At 35.0% G+C, this 24,618-nt stretch overlaps 4 protein-coding genes across 9 annotated transcripts; 2 read left to right on the forward strand and 2 right to left on the reverse strand.

Moving 5' to 3' along the window:
• Positions 1-797: 797 nt before the first annotated feature.
• On the forward strand, positions 798-7,135 carry LOC101256042 (uncharacterized). Of its 5 annotated transcripts, none has more exons than XM_069290813.1 (5): positions 935-1,144; positions 2,123-2,825; positions 5,162-5,870; positions 5,967-6,050; positions 6,793-7,135. In XM_069290813.1, the coding sequence occupies exons 2-5, from the start codon at positions 2,823-2,825 to the stop codon at positions 6,867-6,869; spliced, it is 873 nt and encodes a 290-aa protein (XP_069146914.1). In that variant the 5' UTR covers positions 935-1,144; positions 2,123-2,822; the 3' UTR covers positions 6,870-7,135. The 5 variants fall into 5 exon arrangements, with proteins under 5 accessions (XP_004231095.1, XP_069146914.1, XP_069146918.1 ...); XM_069290817.1 differs by having other exon boundaries at positions 2,123-2,257; XM_010317118.4 differs by having other exon boundaries at positions 2,123-2,224.
• A 5,635-nt stretch (positions 7,136-12,770) lies between these two features.
• LOC101256430 (protein NLP2) lies at positions 12,771-16,568 on the forward strand. Of its 2 annotated transcripts, XR_739297.4 has the most exons (5): positions 12,771-13,742; positions 13,821-13,871; positions 13,948-14,905; positions 15,222-16,119; positions 16,378-16,568. XR_739297.4 is itself a non-coding variant. In XM_004231048.5 (4 exons), the coding sequence occupies exons 1-4, from the start codon at positions 13,053-13,055 to the stop codon at positions 16,046-16,048; spliced, it is 2,526 nt and encodes an 841-aa protein (XP_004231096.1). In that variant the 5' UTR covers positions 12,771-13,052; the 3' UTR covers positions 16,049-16,475. The 2 variants fall into 2 exon arrangements, 1 of the variants encoding a protein (XP_004231096.1); XM_004231048.5 differs by having other exon boundaries at positions 15,222-16,475.
• LOC101257815 (pentatricopeptide repeat-containing protein At2g17210) lies at positions 16,510-18,987 on the reverse strand. Its single transcript, XM_004231413.4, has one exon. It carries the CDS (start codon positions 18,837-18,839, stop codon positions 16,581-16,583), a length of 2,259 nt encoding a protein of 752 aa, XP_004231461.1. The 5' UTR covers positions 18,840-18,987; the 3' UTR covers positions 16,510-16,580.
• Positions 18,988-19,045: 58 nt separating this feature from the next.
• On the reverse strand, positions 19,046-24,618 carry LOC101256724 (probable galacturonosyltransferase 3). The gene is made up of 9 exons (XM_004231049.5): positions 24,327-24,618; positions 24,093-24,133; positions 23,947-24,007; positions 23,225-23,263; positions 22,964-23,101; positions 22,680-22,817; positions 22,263-22,597; positions 21,244-22,189; positions 19,046-19,579 (listed from the first exon to the last, which is right to left on the reverse strand). The coding sequence occupies exons 1-9, from the start codon at positions 24,384-24,386 to the stop codon at positions 19,304-19,306; spliced, it is 2,034 nt and encodes a 677-aa protein (XP_004231097.1). The 5' UTR covers positions 24,387-24,618; the 3' UTR covers positions 19,046-19,303.

Here is a 24,618-nt window from a genome sequence, read left to right on the forward strand (position 1 = left end):
TGGAGTTGTATTCAGTTTTTGTTTGGCCAAAAATTAATTTTCAAATATAATAAAAATATTTGAAAAAATTATAATAGATCAAACGAGTCTTTAGACTTTAAGTGTTCTAATTTAACATTTAAGTTTATTTTTATTGGTTTCATCATGTTTTGATTTTTTTTAGTACTATATATTATTCTTTAGTTTTAGATAATTATTTTCTTCTTCTTGTTGTTTATTTGTTTATATATTTGATATGTTTATTTATCTTGTTCATTTTGGTAGAGGTACTATCAAAAGTAATTAGAAATAAAGGTAAAAAGTATCGTTGAAATATTTCAATTTTTAAAATTTCATATCTAAACTATCGAGAATGTAAGTTTTTTTACGTAAACTATCATCCAATAATTAGCGAAACACAGCTTGATTAACTATGATGTATGTACTATAATTTTTTTTTTCATTTCATATGGCAAATCTAAACAATATAATATTAAGTTAAAAATTAACATAAAAATTAAACCTACCATCATATAAATTAAATTATTTCAAAAATAACATTCACCATTTTCTTCTCCACCTTCTTAGTTGTGGTATCATCTTTGTTATGATGTCAGTATCTCCGGCTTGAAAGAGTAGAGTTTAGGATTTTAAAGAAATTAATTAAAAATATAATTATAGTATTAAAAAAGAGTCATAGTCATACACATGAGTTCAAATATGAAATTCAATAATATAAAAAGAATTTTGTTCAATAATTATCTACTATTTACTTGACACGTGATTAAAAGGCAATGAATGATAGATGAGATAATTTTATCAAATGTCTGTTACTGAATATATGTGATTTAAACATTGAAAAATGAATAATAACGAAATTAGAATTGTTCATTAATTCCATAAATATTGCTTCATTAGAATTTAGACATAATATAGTGGATTGGGAAGTATTTTTGAGTTTAGAATTAGAGATGGGCCAGAACCCGAATAGCCCACAAAAGAATTGGGTCGTAACGGGTTACAACAGCAATAACTCCCTCCCCTCACCCGAGAGGGCAAGATCAACAATCAAATCAATCTTCTTTCTCCTATGGACCGGTTGTTTGTGCCCACCATTCCTTCCTCGTCGTGAAGAATCTGGAAGCATACGCATATTATTAATAATGTAAGATTTCATTGCTTTACTTCGAGTTGATGTTTTTGATACTTGTAGAGCGAATCATTGCCGTTTTATTTATTTATATGGTATATAAAGTTGGATTTTAGATATTCAAAACAATATATTCATAATTTGGTTTCAGAATCTTGACAAAAACATTATTGATTTTGTAATTTAAAGATGATTGATTCCATTGTTCAGGAAAGACTACACTAATTCGTCATCCATCCTGACCTAACTCCCACCCCCAGAAAATAAAATAAAAACACTGGCCAGACTGCGATACAATGAGACAACTACATCTATTAGCTTACAAACTGATTTTCTGCAATATTATGCAATCACAAGTTCCAATTACCTGATACGAAAAAGTATGTTCATTTCCAGATAACTAGTAGAGTACAGAAAACCAGAACCAAAAAGGAAACAAAATAGGCAAGGGAATTATAAACATGTTATTTTCCAGTTTTAAGGTCTTCATCTTTCCAAACTTTTGCTGAATATGTTTTGGGATAAATTTATCCAAAAAAATATTATAGGGGATAAAACCTTATTTATTTTATCAATAGAATTAACTCACCAAATGCAAAATTGTTACTTGGATTAATCGTCTTTCTCGTGGATTATACCATAATTTCTTGATCCACTGGATAATGTAACTTAACTTTTGTGACCATCAATGCAACTCAGCAATTGGAAGTATTTCTTGCTATTGAGATCAGGCAGTTGGGCGTTTAAAAAGTTGGAAAAAGGACTTGTCACATTGAGAACTGCGTTTACAATATTTTAGATATATTACTTGCAAAATTACTTCTTCAAATCATGTAGATTAAGTGGACAGATCAAACCAACTTAGCAGAACTTATATTATTTATATCCGCTTGAGCAAAAAAATATCATTGGATCCTCTTCCATTTTTGTTTTTGGTTGTTGAAAACCGCTGAACTAGAATATGTTCTCATGTGAGTTGCTGCTTCTCTTCAGAGCTGCAGATCATTTTCATTATGTATTGGAATGGAACCACTTTGAATGGAACATATTCATCTCATGTCATGCTCCATCATCTTGATGTTGTGAGCCTATGAGGTGAGAGTAATATTCTCGACTCCGTCCTGGATGGTATACAGTTTTTATTCATAATTCATTATATAGACGTTAGACATATAAATTCTTGATATGCAAATGTAGGCATATATTGCGGATGTTCTACATTCATCACTCACAGTGTTCCCAAAACACTGAAATTCAAGTTTCTTTGTCATCTATTCAATTGTTTTGTGTAAATCATGTTCAAATTTCTTTCTCCCTCCACCACTCCTTGCCGTGAAGTTTAAAAGTAAAATCCTTGCTGTGATATTGTGGTGGGTTCTGACTCTAGTGCTACACAAATTCTGAATAGGTCTAGACCACGATAACCTATGACGTATTAACACCATTGAGTATCTTTCTTTTACCTCTCTTTAAAGCTATGTTGCTTGGAATCTATAAGAATGTCAAGGGGTGCGTGTCGGATCCACCAAAAGTAGTGTAATTTTGGAGAATTTGACACTGGTGCGGAATCAAAAGTGAAGAGTCCGTACAACTTAGCTTAAAATTGTAAAACTAGAATTATCGCCCTAGTTACCGCAACTACTTTCAACAAATGCGGGGATAAATTGGTCTCTCTTCAACACTGCAGCTCCGAATGGTTAGCTTCTTATCTTCTGTGTTTTTTTTTAACTTTTCGACTTTTCCTTAATATATATTCTGGAAAAAATGATTTGATTTATTAAGTCCCAACTCTTTAAAAGCAACAATTGAAGAAAACTTTCAAAAACAGAAACACACTCATTGAGTGTAGAAGGGTTTCTATCTACACCTAACTGTTCTAGTTTGTGTAGTTTGGGATTTGATGTTGCAAACCTGTAGAAAGTATTTATCATCTCCTAGCTGATTCTTGAGCTGATGGATATGGTCCACTTAAGGAGCTTATTTATTAGTATAAGCTTGTTAAATCATTTATAACCAGTGCATAAGAAGAAGTGGTCTTGAATTTCTTATTGTTAAGACTGAAGAGTTGGATTATAATGGTTGAGCATCTTTTTTTCCCGATAAATGCCGAATAAATGATTGCAGGCCGGGGCTTCTTTATTAAAACCAATGCTGTTAAAAGTGACAAGCACAAAGAAGCAACACGATGCACAGGCATGAAGTGAAAAGCAAGAATTGAAGCACACAATTTTGAGAATACTACAGATTTCAAACATATTGGTTTGTAGTGGTTGTTGTTATATTATAAGAAGGTGTCGATATCAATGTGTTGCAAGGATAAATATCTTGATGATTGTTGCAAGGATGATTTTTGTTACAATCTTTGAAGTATGAATGATCTATATATCGCTCCATTTTGCTGTCCATGATTGAAAGCTGAAAAGGGTTCTTTGACATGAAGAACTTATCCCAAATAAAAAAAAAATAAGACCAGAAGAAAAATTCTTTGATAAGACTAGTGTACCTGTTTATACGAATGTTGAGAAGGTTATGAAAGAGGAAGGAAGAGGAAGGGTATGCTTCTGGAGGCAACAATCCTCCTAAGAGACTATTTTACAGAACTGATGTTTCTGAAGTTGCCGAGCACGTCACAGTCCGAGGTTTTTAAGAATGGGAAACTGTCAGTTAGGAACTTCGGAGGGAAGATAATGATGGATTCGAGAGTATTACATCTGTTTGCATGTGCGGAAATGTTGAGAAGGTTAAGAGACAGGAAGAGGATGAGTATGCTTCTGGAGGCAACAATTCTCCTAAGAGACTATCCTCCAGAACCGATGATTCTGAAGTTGTCGATCACGTCGTATTTTGTTAGATTTCTAAGAATCGGAAAGTGCCAATTAGGAATTTCAGAGGGAAGAGTATGATGGACATTTGAGAGTATTACTTTGAAGATGGAGAAAATGCGAGTAATAAAGGCATCTCATTGAGTATGCATTTGTGGAATGTTCTCAGAGATCATGCAGATGAAATTGATAAGGTTGTTTCTGAGAACAATTTAATGGTGGACCTGTAGCATATGCTGAGGTGGTGGAATAATGTTTTTATGGGTTAAGATAAGTTGAATTGGAACTAGTAGATGTTTTTCCATGGGAATGTTCTAGATTAGGTATAAAGCAAGCTCTGCTTAAGTTGGTAACTAAATGGCTTAATGGAATAAACACTTTCTGAATGGATTTCTGCATTCGTTCCTGTTGCTTATCCTTTAAACAGAAAGAGAGGGGAAGGAGGAGGGATACATATGTGTTGTTACACCTCGAAATTTGTCTAATTTGAGCCTTTATATCTTCGCTTGGCTTTTAAGAAAAAAAATATTTGTTTGTACTGAAGTGGTTGTGGAGTACTTGACTAGATCATAACAGTTATTTGGTTAAATAATAGCTTTTATCATGATCTGGTTTTTGCTTGTTGCTAGATTTATAAGATTCAACTATCTTCTACAATGAGCTTTAGTTTAAAATGTCACACCATCAAACATTTGACCCTCAAGTTTATGATGTTAGGAGCATGCATTTACATATAAACTATCTGATGGAGAATCAAGATCCATAACTTTTCACAAAATTAACTGCTGCTTATGGACACATTGGCAGTTATATATTCCCTTCATTTCGTATGATAGTATTTTACTTGGCACAGAGTTTATTGTTTATGAGAAAAAGGACTTCTGCACTTTACCAAATGTACCCGTAAGATATTCTAGTTTGCAACATGACATGTTAGTTCGATAATGAAAAGCGAGAATACTGAAATTAAAGATTTTCCTTGTATAGAAGGTGTCACTCTTTTTTGTGACGGACGAAAGAGAAAAGAGTGTAGTATAAAATGGAATAGAGGGTATCGAACCTATGAATTCCTCTTTCAGATTTAACTCTTTTTGAACCTTCTCTTCTTAAAAATCAAACTACTAACTTTTGTACTTAACACAAAATTTGTTCATAATTTTACTTGAAAAGGCAAGATCTATGTAATCATCTAACATACACCTTCTCTTAGATGGGTGAACAAACTGTAGATTCAAAGTCAAGTGACCAGACTAATGCTAAATCTGGTTTTGGTTTACCCAAGCATGATAAACAGCTGTCGGTCCCAGTAGCCATAGTAGGGCCTGCACTACAAGATTCACAGAGTGAAAGTGTGGTTGCTGCCTCCAAATCTACTGAAAGCCCACTATTTCCTGAAGCGAATACTATGGCGAATAAAGTTTCTAATATAACTGGCTCAAAAAGACCTACCCCGGAATGCCTTGTGAACCCACTCAACCGATGCTCGACAAACAATTCTGGTAGTGGGCATCTTGTCTATGTTCGTAGAAGACCTGAAGGAGAGCTAAGCAAAACAGCTGCTAATACCAGCCAAAGCGGTGTTACTGATTATCCACAACTAAAAAAGCTTAGTCAACATGCTGAGAAAACTCAGACTGAAGTCCAGATGAAGGAAGGATATTACATTCCAGAAGTTTCATCAATCTCATGGACTCCTTCAAGGTGCTCCTTGTCCACAGAACCTTCAGTTCCTCCCTCTACAGGAGAGCCCAACAATAATTTAGCTTCAGTTAATGTTAGCAACCATCAAGTCACGTCTACCAGACTATTGTTGGATAATCCCAAGAAGGTTAATTTTAAGCATTGGGAAGAGCGGTATTTCCAATTGCAGAACTTGTTGCACAGACTGGAGCACTCAAAGCAAGAGGATTATGTACAGAGTATGTAGTCTAATTTCTTGAGGCTTGCTCACTTAATTGTCTATCTGTTGTAATTCATCTTCTTACTCATTTTATCAATATAATCTCATTGAGCAGTGCTTCGTTCTCTCTCCTCTGTTGACCTAAGCAATCATGCTGTTGAACTGGAGAAGAGGTCCATACGGCTTGCCTTGGAGGAAGGTACTTAATGATTATTGCTTTTATTGTTGCTTTATTATGGCCTAGAGATGTGATTTGAATGAAAAAGTAAGTAAACCTGCTGATTTTATTGTAGTACTCTCATTTTTGCCTTGACACATCTTTTTCCATTTCAATGATGTGTTGGATTTATTTATTTATTTGGCTGATGATGCAAGATGCATTTTGCTTCAAGAATCAATTTCTGATTTTTTGTGGATATTTACTTGGTTGGAAACGACAATGGTGTTTGATATCTCCTAAAGTCTTGTGTGTGCGCGGCTTGGTTCTAATGAAAGGGTTGAACCTAAAGATAGTTATGAGTTAGATTTTATTTTCTGTATTGAGGTTTTTTTGTAAGCAATTCTCACAATCCCTGGGAATGACCTCTGACTAAGTTTTGGTAAGTGTGAATTCTCGAAAGAGTACGAATTGTACATTGATTTTGTTATTTCCTCTCTGATAGAATGGTTCTTCTTTGGGACACCGGAAAGAGAATTACTGCAATATTTGATAATAATTGTTGAAAATGATTGGGCTTTTGACTCTGCCTATTTCTTTTCTGCCCTCTTTGTTCCATTGAAATGGTGAAAAGCTTGTGCCATTTTCTCAGTTCTCTGCTTCATTTAACATTACCTATTTTTATAGATTTTTAGCACAATTAGTTCAAAGGACCTTTTCTGGTGCTGGTATTGTTTCTAAATTTCACTTTTTCTTTTTTTGGTTTTCTCCTAAAATTTCTCAGCAAAAGAGGCGCACCGAGTAAGAGTCTTGGATATTTTGGGGAAATATCCGAAGAACCCCAGAGCTTCTCTAGCTTGATGTCCTGAACAGTGTCAGAAAGAAGGAAATTTAATTGTATTCTTAAACAGAATTTGTACATGTTGTAGCCTGATATTCACATTGTAGTTAGAGAGTATCTTGTCTGGTCTTAGCTAGTTAATGTATTGTAGCTATCGTTTGTTAACTCTTAACTTATAGCGTGTTTTATTGAGGAAATGGAAATGGCTTTCCTCAGGTCCATCAACATCAGTTGAGATTGAATGTTTTAGTCCATTAATCATTTAATCCTCTTCTGTTTCTATCTATCCTCGGTCGCAGAACTTACAATCTGTTACTCAGTTGTGGAACCAGATTTTGGCAGAAATTTTTGGGGATGACAATTTGTATTAATTCGTATATGTGGTCAACTCAAACCTGTTTTGGATTGAGACTAGTTGGATTGTTTTTACTTATTGTAAATTCATAACCACAGTAATTGTGATGCTAAAATGATGAGAATTGGCTGGTTAATCGAAGTTGTATGAATTGGTTGGTTGATTCAAATTTAAAATGAAGTCAGCTTATTGTGGAAACAGATTACATGAATAAAAGTAATTGTTGGTTTACTTTGTCATCCCTTAATTTGTCCATAAAATTACAAGCACAAAAAAAAAAAAGACTTGGAAATATGGTATAGATGCTTGTTTGTTGAGTAAAAAGAGAATATGCAATATTCATATTCTTTTCTCTTATTATTATGAAATATATATATATATGTTTCACATCTACACACCACCTTATCTCCAACTTGTAAAATTAATTAATTAATTATTATTGTGTCATCTCCTCACCACATCGTCACTTGTAAATGGTATGTGTTGTCCACATACCTATCTAGATATTAATAATATTAGAGTTGATTATGTCGTAATAATGGAAATCAAAGAAAGTAAAAAAGAATCTTGTTTGAATCTTGGGTTTGATCCAATAATCGGATTTGGCCTAGAATCTTCTCTCTTTATCTCTTACACACATTACATAGCCTGAAGATAGATATATCATTTCTATATACACATAATTATTGATTATTTTATGCTTCAATAATACAATATAATAATTAATACTCCTACTTAGACAACAGCATACGACCTTTTCTTTTTCTGTCTAAGAAAATAAACTTTTTGACTTTTATTATTTTATACGCATTTTGCGTATATATGTTTCAAATTTTGAATATACCATTATCTAATTTTATTTGAGTCTACCATTACTTGTGTTAGTAGTAAGACGTAATGAACACATCCACTACAAATTTCTGTTACAAATACTAGTAGTAATTGATACCATGCCAACTGACTAATTTTTTATCCATCACAAATGTTATAACCTAATTATTCACTTTTTTCAATGTTTTATCATATATACGATCCATTCAAAGTAGATGGATTAAGATAAATAGTAGGGTATAGGACATGTATGTGCTTATAAAACAAAATTGGAGGTGGATATATATTTACATACAATTAATTAATTAATCACCCAGTCGGCTTCCTTTTAATTGGCCGTGCTCTATAGATAATTAAAACCCCTTATATATATATATATATAAAAGCTAATTGTCAACCCATAACATTAAGAAAAAAAAAGGAGATTAAATTAATGAAGATGGTCACTTTCAAGGCCGCCCATTAACAAAAATTGGTACAACTGTTCCCTTTGACAAAGGATGAGCTAGCTATATAGATAGGGCTCATTCAAGATATACATTAATTATTAGCTATAACATAATAATATGCACAAACAAATAGATATTCAATTAATCTACGCAATGCATTTCATATTACTTGACTCATGTTTAACCTGATATACCTCTTAACAAAGCTTTTGTTAGGAATGTATTTTACTTAACTAATCTTATTATTCTAAATTTAATGCTATTGCTATTATTCTATATATATAAGAAAAAGAAATAGTATGAAGGGAAAATAATAACTCTCTTAATTAATTTGCTAAAATGAAATGGGAGGAGAAATTCCTAGGCACCAATTCACGTCTCTGGCTACTTGTCATTAATAATAAGGTGTATACATATGTTGTCAAAATAATTAAAAAGATGTCTCCTTATTCTCACCTGCATGGAATTGATTAACTTTTTCTCTCTCTTGGGCAATTACTCATCAATCTCATTCCAACATGCACAACTTAGTTTTGTTGGTTTATTTCTAAACCCTTTTCTCTATTTAATAATTATTATCAGACCAAAATAAGCATCAATCCAAATTTAAGTTATGATCGAGATCCTATGAAGTAAAATATTTTTCAAATTTCTCTACTAGTTCTTCCTTATTTAGGAAATGAGAAAAATAATTATAAGTAACACTTGTCTTTTTAACACAATTAATCCACCCCAAGCTCTCATCCTACCCCAACATTATTTTTGTTAAATTATACATGGATACTGTTGAGAATTTACCAAACACTAGAAAACAAAAAAATATATTAAATGTATGACACTTGGAAATTAAAGACGTTGCGTCATTACAACTTGCCAGTAAATTAACAAGATGGACGATATATAAAATAATGCTGGCGTAAGCGGCATAGAGATTCCAAGAGCAAGTAATTTTATACGAAAAAGGTGAAAGAGATACCTTCCGTAACGCAACTTAAAATTTTATAGTTTATACATTTCTGTAACTTTTAACTCTCTCTCTCTATATATCTTAAATTAATATGTTATAGTAAATTATTATACAAATGAATGTGAGAGTTAGCCTGTATCTAGTTTCAAGAAAGGTGAAAGTAGATTGAAGAAGTATTTTTGAGAAGTGACATAAATTAGGATGGAAGATTAGTAAGTAGCTATGCGTTGTCATGTTATTGATTCATATTAATAGTTATAGTATTGCTTCGATAGTTTCTTATCCTTTATATATTGCTCTTTGTACCCTGATTATTGTATTGTTTTGTTATGTTATTTTCTTTTGTTTCTTGTATTTTTTTTTTTGAAACTGCTTTGGACTATATTTTCTTGAGTTAAAACTTTATCGAAAATAGTATTTCTACTTCTAAGATAAAAATAAGATCTACGTACAGTCTACCTTCCTCATACCCCATACTATGGAACTAAACTAAACTAAATGTGTTGTTGTTGAATTCACTATCATATACATATAAATATTATTAAATCAATTTATTAAAACATACATAAATTCTAAATAGAAGCTATTAAATTTACGTAAATTACAATTTAGATAGAAATTTGATAGTACTATTTTATTATTTAAAGAAGAGTGTGGAGAAGCTTATATTAGATTGACCAATTACTAGCGTCAAACTCTTTTAATCATAACCAATATAGTAATCCTGGAGAAACAATAAACTTGAGAGTTGGTGTGGAATGCACGTAAGTAAAAAGATTAGTTAATAGATAATAAGACCTAAAAAAAATGACATAAGCAAATGAAAAGAGACATATAATGATAATATTAATTTGGAACCATGTGGTGTTGTCATTACTCATATGTGGGTTAATGTACTTTAACATCCTTTTCAATGACACATCAACCTTAGCTTATTTTAATTCAATCTTTTGCTACTTCCAAAGTTGTCTATAATAAAATATGATGTCCATGCGATGCCACCATTATTGAAAAGTGTTTTAAACATTTCGCATGTATGTAATAATAAGTGCACGAACAATTTATGGTTAAGCACCATATAGATAGCTTAACAAAAACAGATCATCCATTGCTCTAGCTTCTTTTTTTTTTCCTAAATAGAAAGCAGATCCTACGATGATGGAACAAGTTGTCTTCATTTCCAAATAATTTTCTATAACAAAAAATCCAAAATCATGAAATTTATCATGGATCTATTGTCAAACACAGTATATTTATTAGGAAAATGATATACTTTTAAATTCGTTGTGAGGTTAAAAATATGCGTCATAGAATAATTATTATATCAAATAATCTAAAAGTATAAACAGGAGAAAAGATAAATGAAGCAAATCCGAAGACATTTGAGTGTAGCTGGTCTCCAATCGAAGGTATATTAGTATGGATCGAAATAAGATTTTATATAGTAAAAATAAAATGGTTAGAGCATAAGAATATCACTAATATGTTGTTTTTGTAATATTTTGAATCCAACCTTTTTTACATGTATATTTAGATTATTACTTACTATGTAGTATATGCACCAATCAAATAGAAAATTATATTCGAGTCTGAAAATACTATGTCCACGTGGGAGTACTAGCTAATATATATTCCTCTATTGATGCATGGTAGAATCTCATATAAGACTATATATATATATATATATATATATATATATATATATGAATCCTTTTAATATGTGTTTGATTAGAAAATTGTAATTTCCTTATTTAGGAGAATACATATACAGTTTATGGGTTTAGCCCCAAATTATGTAACACACCTTCTCAACAAGGCCAATCTTTCTAATTCACTACAAGAAAAACTAAGAAATATTTAACGATAAACAAAATTTTTAATTGACGATGAACTATATAAATATTCAATTAGCTAAGAATTATGGAAAGATTTGGTAGGTAATTTCTAGTATAAAGTTTGTCTAGGACATACCATTTTTACAACATGACACACGGATGTTTTGATATATCTGAAAAGTTCATCAGAATCCATATATTTATTAGAAAAAATTGTATATAATAGCAAATCAATAACCTAAATTAAATGAAATAGCTAGGGTTTGATTTAATTGTGCTCAATAGCAAACATTAGCTAAAATTTGCCAGTGTCTTTCTCCCAAAAATCACGCTCGCCACTCTCCATTTTCGCTCGCCTCTCTTGCTTTATACACAGAAGTGTATAATTTTGTTTCTATTTGTATAAAGCGAGAGAACATTGTATATACACATGCAAAAATGTATATCTTCGTGTTATACACTTAATTATATAATTTACAAACATTTTACTTCAATATTGCAGAGAAAAAGGCCAACGAATTATACAATTGCAGTGAAATACAATTTTTTCTAGCTTCATACAACAGAAGTGTATATATTGTGTTTCTGTTTTTGTATAAAGCGAGAAAAACATATATCTTCTTACTATACACTTATAATTATGCAATATACATACATTTTAATTCGATTCAACTGTATGCAAAACAAATTATACAATTACAGCGAATTATACTATTGTATATGTATAGCAAATTATACAGTTTTATGTTTGCTATGGAGCGCAATTATGCAAAGTTTGCTATAACATATAAAAATGAATTTTTTGTTTGAAAGTTGCTCTCCTCCATAGTCCATATGATATAATTAGTCGATACAAAACTTTGGATATGAAAATTGAGTACAAGGTTTTTGTGAAGGTCGGGTGAATTTTTGAGATGCAAAATCTGTGTATTTATTTACCAAATATAAATGTAATAATGGATGTTGCTTGCTTCCTGATTAGCGGCAGGTTGTGGGTTCCATTATTGTATAACGTCAGCAACCAATTCATACATTCTATTAATACTTTATACTTATTAATTAATGACACCCACATAAGTACTCATAATAATAAAAAAGAAAAAGAGGCACCAGCTAGGATGACGAATTGATTCAGAATCCACAAACGAGACTACCACCCACCCTAAACACTTGTCTAATAAAATAAAAAGACAAGTGGGGACCAGCCAGGAAAATTGGTAAGGGCAATTCCAAAGGAAGTTGGTGCGATGCGGCGAACTGAACTGGCTGCCCTTTTACACATTAGAGAGTCATGTCATCCATCATATGTAGTGTACGGGGGGGAAATCCTCACCACTCTGGATTTCAGATTTTAAGGTTCACTACTCTATTTCTTTGGAAATTCGAGGGTCAAAAACGACATGCCGCATAATATATTTTCTATTTTAGAATTCACTGTCCTAACATTTTAAAAAATATACAAAATTAATTAATTTACATAAATTAATTCAATTGCCGATAGAAAATAGAGAATCTTTCGAATCAAGAGGAGGTAAGAAGGAAGCAGCATTATTTATTATAGAATAAGCATGGTGGGGACCAATGTGCATCTTATTCTATTCTTTAAAGTTGGGTTGGCTTCCGTCAGCAAGCAATTGTACTTGATTAATAGAGCTGCTTAACCCCACCCCCTTTTTTTTCATTCAGTCGTTCCACATATAGCAATACGCCTATCTCAAAACCAAATTCTTCTGAAATGCAACATTTGATTTTTTATCAGTAATAATATGGAAGATGCTGCCTTTACGCTCTTGGCTAAGCTCCATGACGACAATAATGCCACTGATTTTACTGAATTCGGATTCTGGCTAGAGGCAACTGATCAACCATCCAATTCCAATTCCAATTATTGTACTTCTAATCAAATGGATTCTGCACCACCTACCCAATCTCGGAGGAAGTTATGGATTGGACCAAACAACCCAAATCCTACTAGTAGTATACCACCAGTAAACACCAGATTGGTGCAGGCCATTGAGTACCTAAAGAATTCAACAACCCATAATAAAGAGGTCCTCATTCAGATATGGGTCCCTGTCAACAGAGGAGGTAAACATGTACTTATTACTAATAATCAACCATACTTCCTCAACCCAAACTCCCACAGCCTATTACAGTACAGAAATGTCTCTCAAAATTACCAATTTGCTGCTGACAAGGATTCGAACGAGTTGGTTGGCTTGCCTGGACGCGTCTTCTTGAAAAAGCTGCCCGAGTGGACTCCTGATGTTCGTTTTTTCAAAAGCGAGGAGTATCCGCGAGTTAATTATGCTCATCAGCATAACGTTAGGGGATCCATTGCTGTTCCTGTTTTTGAAACTGGCAGTGGAACTTGCTTGGGTGTGGTTGAGATTGTAACAACTATTCAGAAAACTCACTATCACCTGGAGCTTGAACATGTCTGCAAAGCTCTTGAGGTATTTTTTAAACTTAAATTTCATTTATCTCAATACTTACATTAGCATTAATATCAATTAAATATTTTTTTTTATCAGGCTGTTAATCTAAGAAGTTCTGGTATCTCATCAAATCCTTCCAAAATCAAGGTACATCAAGAAATTTAATCTTTCACTTTCTCATTAGGATCGATCAGCTTCTGATATTCTAGCTATGATTCTATAGGATCAGGATTGCAATGAATCTTACCTAGCTGCATTGGCCGAGATTCAATATATTTTGACATGTGTGTGTGATACACACAAGTTGCCATTGGCTCAGACTTGGGCCCCATGCATACAACAAGGTAAAGGTGGGTGCCTGCAATCTGATGAGAACTTTGCTTCTTGTGTTTCGACAGTCGACTCATCTTGCTATGTGCGCGATCAACATGTGGTGCCTTTTCATTTAGCATGTTCTGAGCATCACTTGCTTAAAGGTGAAGGAGTTGCAGGTGGAGCATTCAATACAAACCAGCCATGTTTTGCTACGGATATTACGGCCTTTAGCAAGGCAGAATATCCATTGTCACACCACGCCAGGATGTTTGGATTATGTTCTGCTGTAGCAATACGCCTTCGAAGTATATATACAGGCTCCGCTGACTTTGTCTTGGAGTTTTTCTTGCCACTTGATTGCAAGAATACTGAAGAACAAAAAATAATGCTAAGTTCACTGTCTTCTGTGATACAACAAAGTTGCCGAAGCTTACGTGTTGTCACGGATCAAGAATTACAGGAGGAAAAAGAAGTTGTACGCCTTCCCATTGGTGAAGAAGAATCAAGAAAACCAGTCTCTTCATCTTACAGGGATCAAGACGCTTCTTCCTGGCTTTCCGAAATGTTGGATGCCCAAAGAAAAGGTAAAGGAGCTGCTGCTGTTTCAGAAAATTTTAAGGTCACGGCAACCCCTTGGGATTACACTCAGAGGGAATCCATTCATGCATCTACATTTTCAGAGCCAAACCAAACTTTTGAACCCAAAGGAGGTTCCTTCGATTTTTCTTCTGGTACAGGATCTCATTCCTCAGGTGCCAAGAGAGCAGGTGAAAGAAGACGGTCGAAAACTGAGAAGAGTATCAGTTTACAGGTACTCAGGCAGTACTTTGCTGGGAGCCTCAAAGATGCTGCCAAAAGTATTGGAGGTAGGATCTGTTGCCTAAAACTATATAAGTCCATTCATTTTGTCAACAATGACTTTGGAACTTTAGAAACATGCAATATTCAGCCCTTTAATTCATGGCATGATGGAACTGTTAAAATGATGCATTGGACATTTTCTAGTTTGGAATCTTTTGGACATGCTCATACGATCCTTCCAGTTTTTCATATTTGTCTTCTTACTTACAAGTTTGCGCATCCATGATTTAGTTAATGACAGTCCTCTACTTTACCTTGAGCTCTCGAGCACTATCATCTGAGCTCATCATTGATTACTTATAAATTTCTTTAAACTTGCAGTTTGCCCTACAACTTTGAAAAGAATATGCAGGCAACATGGAATCACCAGGTGGCCTTCTCGTAAGATCAAGAAAGTTGGCCACTCGTTACAGAAACTTCAACTTGTGATCGATTCAGTCCATGGTGCTGAGGGTGCAATTAAACTCAGTTCTTTCTACACCAACTTCCCTGAACTTAACTCTCCAAATAATCCCGGCACGAGCAACTTCTCTGCTTCTAAAAATGATGATCATCTGCAGCAAGTAAATACTCAACCTGATGGCAGCCCTGTGACTACCACATCCAAGTCAACTTCTTCGTCTGGCAGTCATAACTCCAGCTCAAGTTTATTCTGTTCCACTGGTTCAAAGAATTGCACAACGGAGGAAAACCCTGGAGGAATGCCAAAGAGAGCACATACAGAAACAGGATTGCATGATATGGGTCAAGAAGAAACCAAGCTTCTAGTCAGATCACAGAGTCAAAAGATCCAAAGCAATCACAATTCTGTGGAACCTGTGTGTCCTTTGTCAACGAGTAGCAATCAGGTCTTGGGTAGATTTAAAGTAAAAGCCATTTTTGGGAAGGAAAAAATCCGTTTCAGCCTTCAATCACACTGGGGTTTTCGAGATGTTAAGCACGAAGTGATGAGGCGTTTCAATGTAGAAGATGTTGGTAAAATCGATCTAAAGTATTTGGATGATGATGACGAATGGGTACTTCTGACATGTGATGCTGATCTTGAGGAATGTATTGATATACATAAATTCTCTAAAAGGAGAACAATTAAAGTTTCCCTCCACCATACCAATCTTGGAAGTTCATTTGGTAGCAGCGGTCCAGCCTAAGCAAACAATATTTGCTTTACAAGTGTTTCCAGATTTGGGGTATATGGAGGATTATTGCCAGTTGCATGCATGTAAGTAGAAAGAAGGGCTTATTTCACTTTCTTTTTTAGTGTTAATAGTTGATGCGGGAAGATGGTCAATCCGCCACCCTACTAGCTATATGACATTCTTGCTTGCTGATTGCACACTGCATACCCATTGTATCCTCTTTTTTTTTTTTATATATATATATCAATCAATGGGAATGTAATATAATAGAACATACAATTAAGAATCAAGTGAGGTTGACGTTGAGTCATGCTGATTGGGGCACTTTTGCATGGTTCCAGGTGGAATAGTCTGCCATTTCACATTCAATGAGCTGCAGAGGATACCAGCATAAACGTTTTGGATAATGTTTTTCAGTGTCTAATTTTCTATGTTCCAACCTTGTGTATTTAGTTCCAGGAGACTAGACAAACTGATTTAATAGATTTGTGTATCTTTCTTATTTAACGAAAAAGGAAATTCTGTAGTTGAATTTTGATAAAAATTAATTAGCAGATAGTGAATAAAAAAGGGAAGTGCCTATCACTAGATTGCATGAGGCTACTCCACAAAAGTTTATGTCCATTTTCATGCTCGAGTGCAGTTGCTGAATAGCAAACTGCAATTCATCAGACAAACGATGGTGGTTTTCTCCCGCAAGAAACCTGCATGCCTTACCATTTACATACACTAAGCTATACCCAGCTATAACTTTGACCCCTCCTTCCTTGGCCAACATTCTCATTTTAGTGGCATCAACCCATGAACAACCTGATGCATACATGTTTGATGCAAGCAGATAGCCAGCTGAGCTTGACGCCTCAAGTTCAACTACTTGAGGGAGGGCAATGGCACCAAACTCATAGTTTTCATAGTTCCTACAAGCACTCAACAGTGCCCCCCATGCACTTGCACCAGGCTTTACTCCAACACCTAGCTTTCCTATCAAATTCATTGCACTATCAACCTTTCCAGCCCGAGCTAACAAATCTACAAGGCAAGAGTAATGTTCTATGACAAGTTCAACCTCATGATCCCAAATTAACTCCTCAAAAAGAGAGACCCCTTCTTCTACCAATCCCCCATGACTACAAGCCGATAAAAGAGACAGTGCAGTAACTTGGTTTGGCCTCAGACCACAAACTTTCATCTCATGAAATAGGGCTAGAGCTTCATTTGGGAGGCCAATCATACCATATGCTGCAATAATGGCACTCCAGGTCACAACATTCTTGTATGGAATGCGGTCAAACACTTTCCTTGAAGATCCAATGGAACCACATTTTGAGTACATATCTAAGATGGCAGTTCCCACTACTACATTAGATTCCAACCCTCCTCGAATAGCAATGCCATGAGCCCATCTTGATCTTTTCACATCTGCAGAAAGAGAGCAAGCTTCAAGAAGATTTAACATGGTAACAGCATTGGGCCGTTCAGAAGTGTGGCTCATCTCTCGGAAAACAGCAATTGCTTCGTCAGGCATGCCACAGTGGGTGAAGCCAGCAATCATGGTGCTCCAAGTTACTGCATCTCGTGTTATCATATTATTGAATTGACTCCATGCATAAGTTATGAGATTGCAACTTGCATATGCATCGATCAAAGAGTTTGTAACCAACTCATTCAACTCAAAACCTTGTCGAAGTATTCTGGAATGTATCAACTTGCACTGGTAAGGGTCAAGGAAGAACTTACATAACTGCAGCAGATTGACCAGAGTCACCTCATCAGATTCAATTCCAGCCTTGTGCATTGAATCAAATAAAGTAAGGGCCTCAGGATGCATCTGATTCTGCACAAGTCCAGACAACAAAGAGTTCCAGGACACGACATTCTTCTCAGGAATTCCCCCGAAAACTCTCAATGAAGAATCAATGTCATTGCATTTAGAATACAAGTCAATCAGAGAGTTGTGTACGAACAAGTCATAACCCATACCTCTAGAGATAACAAATCCGTGAATTGACTCTCCCAGTCTAATGGCCTTCAATTTGGTGCAGGCTTTGAGTACACTTACCACAGATTGTCCGTCTGGTGGTTCCCCAAAATCAATCATCCGTTGAAAAAACTCCAGGGCAAGCACTGATTCGTCCTCACTTTGGGCATAGGTAGCAATCATGACACTCCAAGAAATAACGTCTCTTTCAGTCATTTCATCAAAAAGGTTGTGCGCAAGGTGCATTTCAAATTGAGCATAGAAACTGAGGAGCGAATTGTGGATGGAAGTAATACTTGAATACCCAGCACGAATGGTAGAAGCATGGATCGTCCGGCCAGCCTCAAAAGCTGCAAGATTGCGACAAGCCTGAATGACAAGTACAAAGGTGGAGATGTTGGGTTCAAAACCTGCAGCCCAAGCCTGAGTGAATAAGCATAGTCCTCGGGGAGAAGCTAATAATAATAAATGGCCATGAATGATTACATTCCAGGAAACTGAATCTTTGTTGTCCATGCAGTTAAAAACCACAAGCGCAGAACCCAAGTCTCCAGATTTAGCATAGAAGTCCATCATAGAATTACCGACGGAAGTGAAAGCTAAGAATCCCTGCTTAACCAGAGAGGCGTGGATAGAGTTGCCGTGGCCGTGTGTAGCGGAGAGATTTAAACATGCTTTGAAAAGGATAGGGAAAACGGAATGGTCCATCAACTCAACCCTGGTCTTGTTCAATTCACGGTAGTAGAGAAGAACGTCTTGAGATTTGCCATGGAATAGTAATTCTCTTAACCTACTACACCAGTTAGAGTTCCAACGGACACGCATTTAGTTTAGACTGAGATGGGCTGATCTCTTTCAACTTCAATGCAATATTATTATCATCACAACTCCCTACACTACACTACTCTACTCTTGTATTTTATATTGTTTAATAGGGGCATGGGATAAACAAGTTTGGCAAAATTATGGTTCAATCCTATCCAATCTGTTTAGCTTCGATGTCTGTCAAGCACAAAGGATCTACAAGTTACTTCTATATGAAACAGTGACAAACAACCATATATATGCATCATCCTTCTCAAAAGTTATAGCCACTATTTTGTTAGCTGTTGAAAAACAACTACACCCATACACAACATCATTAGGGTACTCTGTTGCTCTCCCAAAATTTCTTGATACCAGAAACTTCAAGATTGACTATACTAGGATTTTTTTCTCCCTTTTCCGATAGCGCAAGGTGTAAGAGAAACTGATTATAAGCAAAACTAATTTGCAAAAACGTGATTCTACTACTCCTTGATGTTACAAAGTTGAAGGTATGAATTATTGAACATTACATATCTAGACCAATAAGCTTTGTACTTGGCAATTGCAAGATCCAACCATGGTTTGTAATTTCCATTGTAGTGAACAACTGCCCCATTTTGTATTTCTGTTTTATTCAAGGCAGGATCATAGCCAAGACCCAAGACATGCCAGCTCCGATCCAAGGGATGAGTCAAGTTATAGAAAGTTATTAACCCTGGAGGTAAGGTTCCAAGTTTCCAAAGTGTTCTATCCTCATTCTGCAATGGAAAACATAGTCAGCTGAAAGATCACACAAGGATGAAGAATTTTTTAAAATAGAAAATGACTTTTCTCCTCTAACAGAAGTACTTCTGAACATCAAATGCATTACTACTCTTTGCAAGAGCAAAGCTTGCTATGGTAGACTGAATTTTCAAGGCTAGCCCAATTTTTGGAAGAAAATCAACTGCATTTCCTCACTTCTCAAATCAAGAGGTCAAGGGAACAGATCGATGCATTCTAGACATGGTAGATCGTAGAAAGAGTTGCAAAAAGCCTGCTTAGTAGGCAATCATTCATATTTCTAAGAAGATTGCAATAAAGCTCACCGGAAAATGAGCAATCATGCATAGGGTATGCAACTTTTCCTTTTATGGGGTAAGGAGGCACTGAGTATAACAAGAGCTGCAACCTAATACAACTATACAATACGATGTTTCCCCAAAACTAGAAATAGGGGTCACAAATGATATAGCTCTTCTCATTAATGTGCCATTTCATCACCTCTACTCAAAACCTAAACAAGTCATTCTAATGTCCAGGAGACATCATTGATGTCATACAGCCTTCTTGTCTTCCATTTCATATTAGTATCCACCTTCTAATTTCCCATTATTCTATTATCTGGGATCTACCATCATTCTGAAGACTAAACAATGCCCAAATTTGAAAAAAAGTCAAATTCTATCTCCACTTATGAACCCATTTACTCAAATGTAATTAAGCTTCAACTAGTACCTTAAAAATCATGCCTGAGACACCAATACCAGGAGTAGGAAGTACATTTCCTGGCAACAAGCAAACGATGGTACTTACAGCAATAACTCAATGTTTCAGTCCCATCAGTCTTCTAAAATACTTTCATTTAATTCTTTGTTTTTCATGATCATGGATCGTTTGGTATGGGGGAAGCGATAATCAAGGATATCCCATGGGATTTTTCTGAGACAAGTAAGCAAGGATATCCCATGGGATTATCTTATCCCACCTATATGGGATATTAATCCCACCATTTTAGTACAAATAATGGGATAAAATTATCCCGGCATAAGCTAATACTTCAAACCAAACATGGAATTAAGTTAATCCCAAATTTTATCCTGGGTTTATCATCATTATCCCACATACCAAACGACCCCTATGCACATTGATTTTCAATAGTAGTTCTATAGTTCAGATTTTTAATCTGCAGCCTTTTCACCTTATTTGACCATCCAAAGCAGCACCAGCAGCATCTTTATTTATACAAAATCTAGTTTAGTGCACTAATGTCTTAATTTTCAAGTAAAATCATATAAACTTGATTAATTAAAACTAAAACAGACATCAAGGCAATGCTTTTCTAGTCTTATAGCCACCCCCGTAGCAGGACCTCTTAAACTCGTGAAAAACTATATGAAATTCGGGGAGATGTGTTTGATGGCCCATTGCAAATAATTATTTAATAGCTATATGGCCCTTTTATAACACTAGACATCGGTAAATAAAATACATAATATCTTTGTAGGGTCATTATATTCTATACAAACTGCAATTGGCAATAGGAGATCATATGGAAAACAAATGAAATATAAAATTGTAAAACATTCATGATGATGATATAAAAGAATTCAGCTAATTGTGATTAGAAGCACCAAGTAAAGAATATGTAATATTAACTTACCCTTTCTTGCCAATAATGATATATTCCTGTAATGTTGCGCCTCCTCCACTCCTTCAAATCAAAGATATTCATGCCAAAAGCCCATCCACAGGCATTTGGATCAAAGTTTTCAGATATCTTCGGGTTAGAAAAGTTAAGATATTTATCAAATCTATGGAAGCTTTCTTTGCATGTCTCCACGGCACCATTGACCATCCCTTGTAAGTTGACAGACCAAAGAGGTGTCAGATCCTTTTGAACTACAATATCATCATCCAGAAATAAGATTTTCTCCAGCTTTGGATATACTTCAGGAAGGTAAAACCTAAGATGATTCAGCATTGACAAATACTTTGGGTTCCTATATTTAAGATTGTCGGTGCCAGATGTAAGGGAGTTTGACTGATGTGCCTTGAAATAATACTCTATCATTCTAGCAGATTCAAGCTGACGTAGTACAGGGCAGTAAGTAGAATTGAGCCATGTAAAGTCATCGACATTCTCAACGTGAATTGTTGCAGCAGCAGGAGGATTAACAAGGAACCACATTTTCATAGCTGGGAAGTTCAATTTATCTGTCACTATATGGAAAACGTGCTTTTCAGGCTCCTTCGCATGCAGTATAGTAGAGTTTACAACAACAGATGTGGCAAGTACATTATCAGAAAATATTGCATAATGGAACAGAGAAGGATCTTCAAGCTTTTCCTTGTTTGGAAATTCTCTCTCTTCATATCGACGTATAAAGAAGTCTGTCGTGAGAAGCAAAGGAAGACAATGCAAAGGCCTGGGAACAGTTTTAGCAGCCAACTGTATCAAGAATGCACTCCTTTTCTTCAGCATATTTAGACCAGTTTCGGCCGACTGAAGCATGACTCTTAGTTTCCTTGCTAGTGTAATGCAATCGTATAGTTGATCCTTTGCAGCAGCTAAAACATGGCCCATATCCTTTGCTCGGTCAAGTGCACTGTACATAAACCCAATATTAAAGACAAAACCTAACATCTAAACTTCAATAACCAAAACTGGAAAGCACCAACCTTGGTTGAAGTTCAGAATCAGCAGTGGCTTCTCCAATTGCAAGCTGGCTTTCTCTAGAATGATTTATCAAAGAATCATACAGAGAATCTTCATTCTTAACTTTTGCAATGGTAGCATACGCTCTTGCCATGATGATTTGGTCACGCATAAGTTTAAGGGTAGAGTCAGAATTAGGGTTTTCATATTCTTTCCTCCATATATTGTATATACCCTTGCTAGTTGTGTCAAGCTCTTTAGCTCGCTCAATAGCAGCGTCTTGAATTTGGTTTTCAATTTCCTTATCTTGTTGGATCAGCTCTGCAGTCCGTCGTTCCCTTATATCGTTTCTTAGCCTCTGAAGAACCAGGAAGTATCTATGAATTCAAATGACTGAAAAAGCACATGCAAGACAAATGTAGAGATATAAGATTAGCCACCTGGCGCTTGAGTTTGATTGGATGTAGCTCAGATGCTAATTTATGCTCCATAACAATTCCATACTGATTTGCATTTCCATAAGAGTGATCAATAGTGCCCTCAAGCTTATCCGGTTTCTGAGACTTCCCTTCCACTTCCTGTGAACAAGCAGTAAACAGAAGTTGCAGTCTACATCAACAAATTCAAAACTACTATATCCTCATCATTTCCAAGTGTTGTGTCCATATAATATCACCAAGTAGAGGAATTGTGGAAGTTTGAGAACTGGTAAGTGAACACAGACCTTGGAACTCTTCTTGTGATCACCATCCTCATCACTAGGATACCTCCATACCCATGAAGTTGACAAGTCCTTGGAGTTTATGCTCCTAGTTCTAACAGCACCATTAACATCAGTATATGTTACAAGGATGTCAATATTCTGCATTAAGAGCAGAAGATCATCATAATATGGTATATATAGATTAAAACCAAATAATCTAAAGCAGAAAAGAATTTTCTAGTCATTATATACTGTTTCTCTAAATCAAAACCACTTGATTACTTTCTTATCAGGACGAGCAGCACTATTTCGACCATGTTCCTGCAAAGAAATTTCAGAGTTAATGTCATATAAGGGCAAATGTGATGCAAAAATAGAAGAAGTCTTTCAAAGAGGCAAAAATCAAGAGACATATGTAATGGCTTTCAAATAAATTCAAGTAATCAAATTGAGAGCCAAGTGCACAATTTTCTGGTCCCTTTTCGTAGCATCATATCAACATTTCTACAAATGCAATGTTAGGAAATTTAAGCTATGTCAAAAGAAAAAGAAAAAGACAACTCCAGTTAAAAGCTAGGTTAACAAAAAAACACTTTCCTAATTTATGTTTAAGAAATAAAAGATCCTCCAAGTATATCATCGGATAGTGATGTTTGAATTCTTTCTCCGAGAAAGGGAGAAGTACTGCACAGCTAATAAAGTACGGGTTGTAACATAACCAGATTTTCAATATACCAAAAACAAGATAGGTGATGCTGATCCCCAGGATCAACATAGCTTGAACTGGCACCAAACAAGTTGCCTAAACAGTTACCAGATATCAGAGGATGAACTCAATATAGGAACTCCAGTTTTGTGCTATAAGAGCAGATGGTGTAGCAATATTCTGCAATTTTATTGGGATATTTTCATGGATTTGCGGCGGATGAAGATGTTCAATAAATAGGAATTTGACATGGTAGAAGCATGACTGACACATAGAAACAAAGAGAAGTATTATTAACCTTTCTATTAACGCATTGCGGACAATCATATGAGGGGAAAAGACCTTTCGGCTCTCCATGACTGAAAATAGGAGGAAGAGAAGTCAGGGAACATTGATTAGTTGCAGCAGCAAAATTTACAAAGTATAGAGAAGGAGTGATCTTACAGTGATGATACATTTGACAATTCTACTCGGGAAGGTGCAACCTGAATAAAAATGAGAATAAAAAGCTAAAGTGAAGCTCCAATAATATAATTTTGAATCGAAACACCATATATGTAAATCTCTTTCAAAATTACGAGATCCAGGGCGACACTAACACGATTAGTGAATAGAGATTCAGGAAGAAAGAGAAACCAAATAGATGTGCTACGATATAACTCAGAGAGAAAGATTTACCAGGAAGAAGAAGATTAGCAAGGTAGGGGAGATAAACGATCCTCTAAAACGAGCCTCCATGGCCAACCAAATTAGAAAGAAGAGACCTCTGACAGTGGGATCAATTGTATTTGTATTGCGCCATTTTTCTGCATTTCCCAGATGAACAACTATTTTTATTTTTATTTTTGTCAATTTGTTAAAAGAGGGACAAATTTCTGCATTTTAGCGTAATATTTCATTTTCGGCAACAATATTAAAATCACTTAATTCAACTTTTCTATGGCTCAGTAAGAGTACTATAATACAAATT

The sequence above is a fragment of the Solanum lycopersicum genome, chromosome 1 (assembly GCF_036512215.1).
Source record: "Solanum lycopersicum chromosome 1, SLM_r2.1".
Lineage (NCBI taxonomy): Eukaryota > Viridiplantae > Streptophyta > Magnoliopsida > Solanales > Solanaceae > Solanum > Solanum lycopersicum.

What these genes read in the sequence shown, in the direction of transcription:
- LOC101256042 (XM_069290813.1), top strand. An exon ending in GCAAGAGGATTATGTACAGA is followed by an intron (nt 5,871 to 5,966) that starts GTATGTAGTCTA and finishes CTCATTGAGCAG; the next exon opens with TGCTTCGTTCTCTCTCCTCT. An exon ending in ACGGCTTGCCTTGGAGGAAG is followed by an intron (nt 6,051 to 6,792) that starts GTACTTAATGAT and finishes AAAATTTCTCAG; the next exon opens with CAAAAGAGGCGCACCGAGTA.
- LOC101256724 (XM_004231049.5), bottom strand. Translation starts at nt 24,386, where the DNA reads ATGGAGGCTCGTTTTAGAGGATCGTTTATCTCCCCTACCTTGCTAATC. An exon ending in ATCACAAGAAGAGTTCCAAG is followed by an intron (nt 22,818 to 22,963) that starts GTCTGTGTTCAC and finishes GCTTGTTCACAG; the next exon opens with GAAGTGGAAGGGAAGTCTCA. An exon ending in ATCATTATTGGCAAGAAAGG is followed by an intron (nt 19,580 to 21,243) that starts GTAAGTTAATAT and finishes TTTCCATTGCAG; the next exon opens with AATGAGGATAGAACACTTTG.
- LOC101256430 (XM_004231048.5), top strand. Translation starts at nt 13,053, where the DNA reads ATGGAAGATGCTGCCTTTACGCTCTTGGCTAAGCTCCATGACGACAAT. An exon ending in CAAATCCTTCCAAAATCAAG is followed by an intron (nt 13,872 to 13,947) that starts GTACATCAAGAA and finishes ATGATTCTATAG; the next exon opens with GATCAGGATTGCAATGAATC. An exon ending in TGCTGCCAAAAGTATTGGAG is followed by an intron (nt 14,906 to 15,221) that starts GTAGGATCTGTT and finishes TTAAACTTGCAG; the next exon opens with TTTGCCCTACAACTTTGAAA.
- LOC101257815 (XM_004231413.4), bottom strand. Translation starts at nt 18,839, where the DNA reads ATGCGTGTCCGTTGGAACTCTAACTGGTGTAGTAGGTTAAGAGAATTA.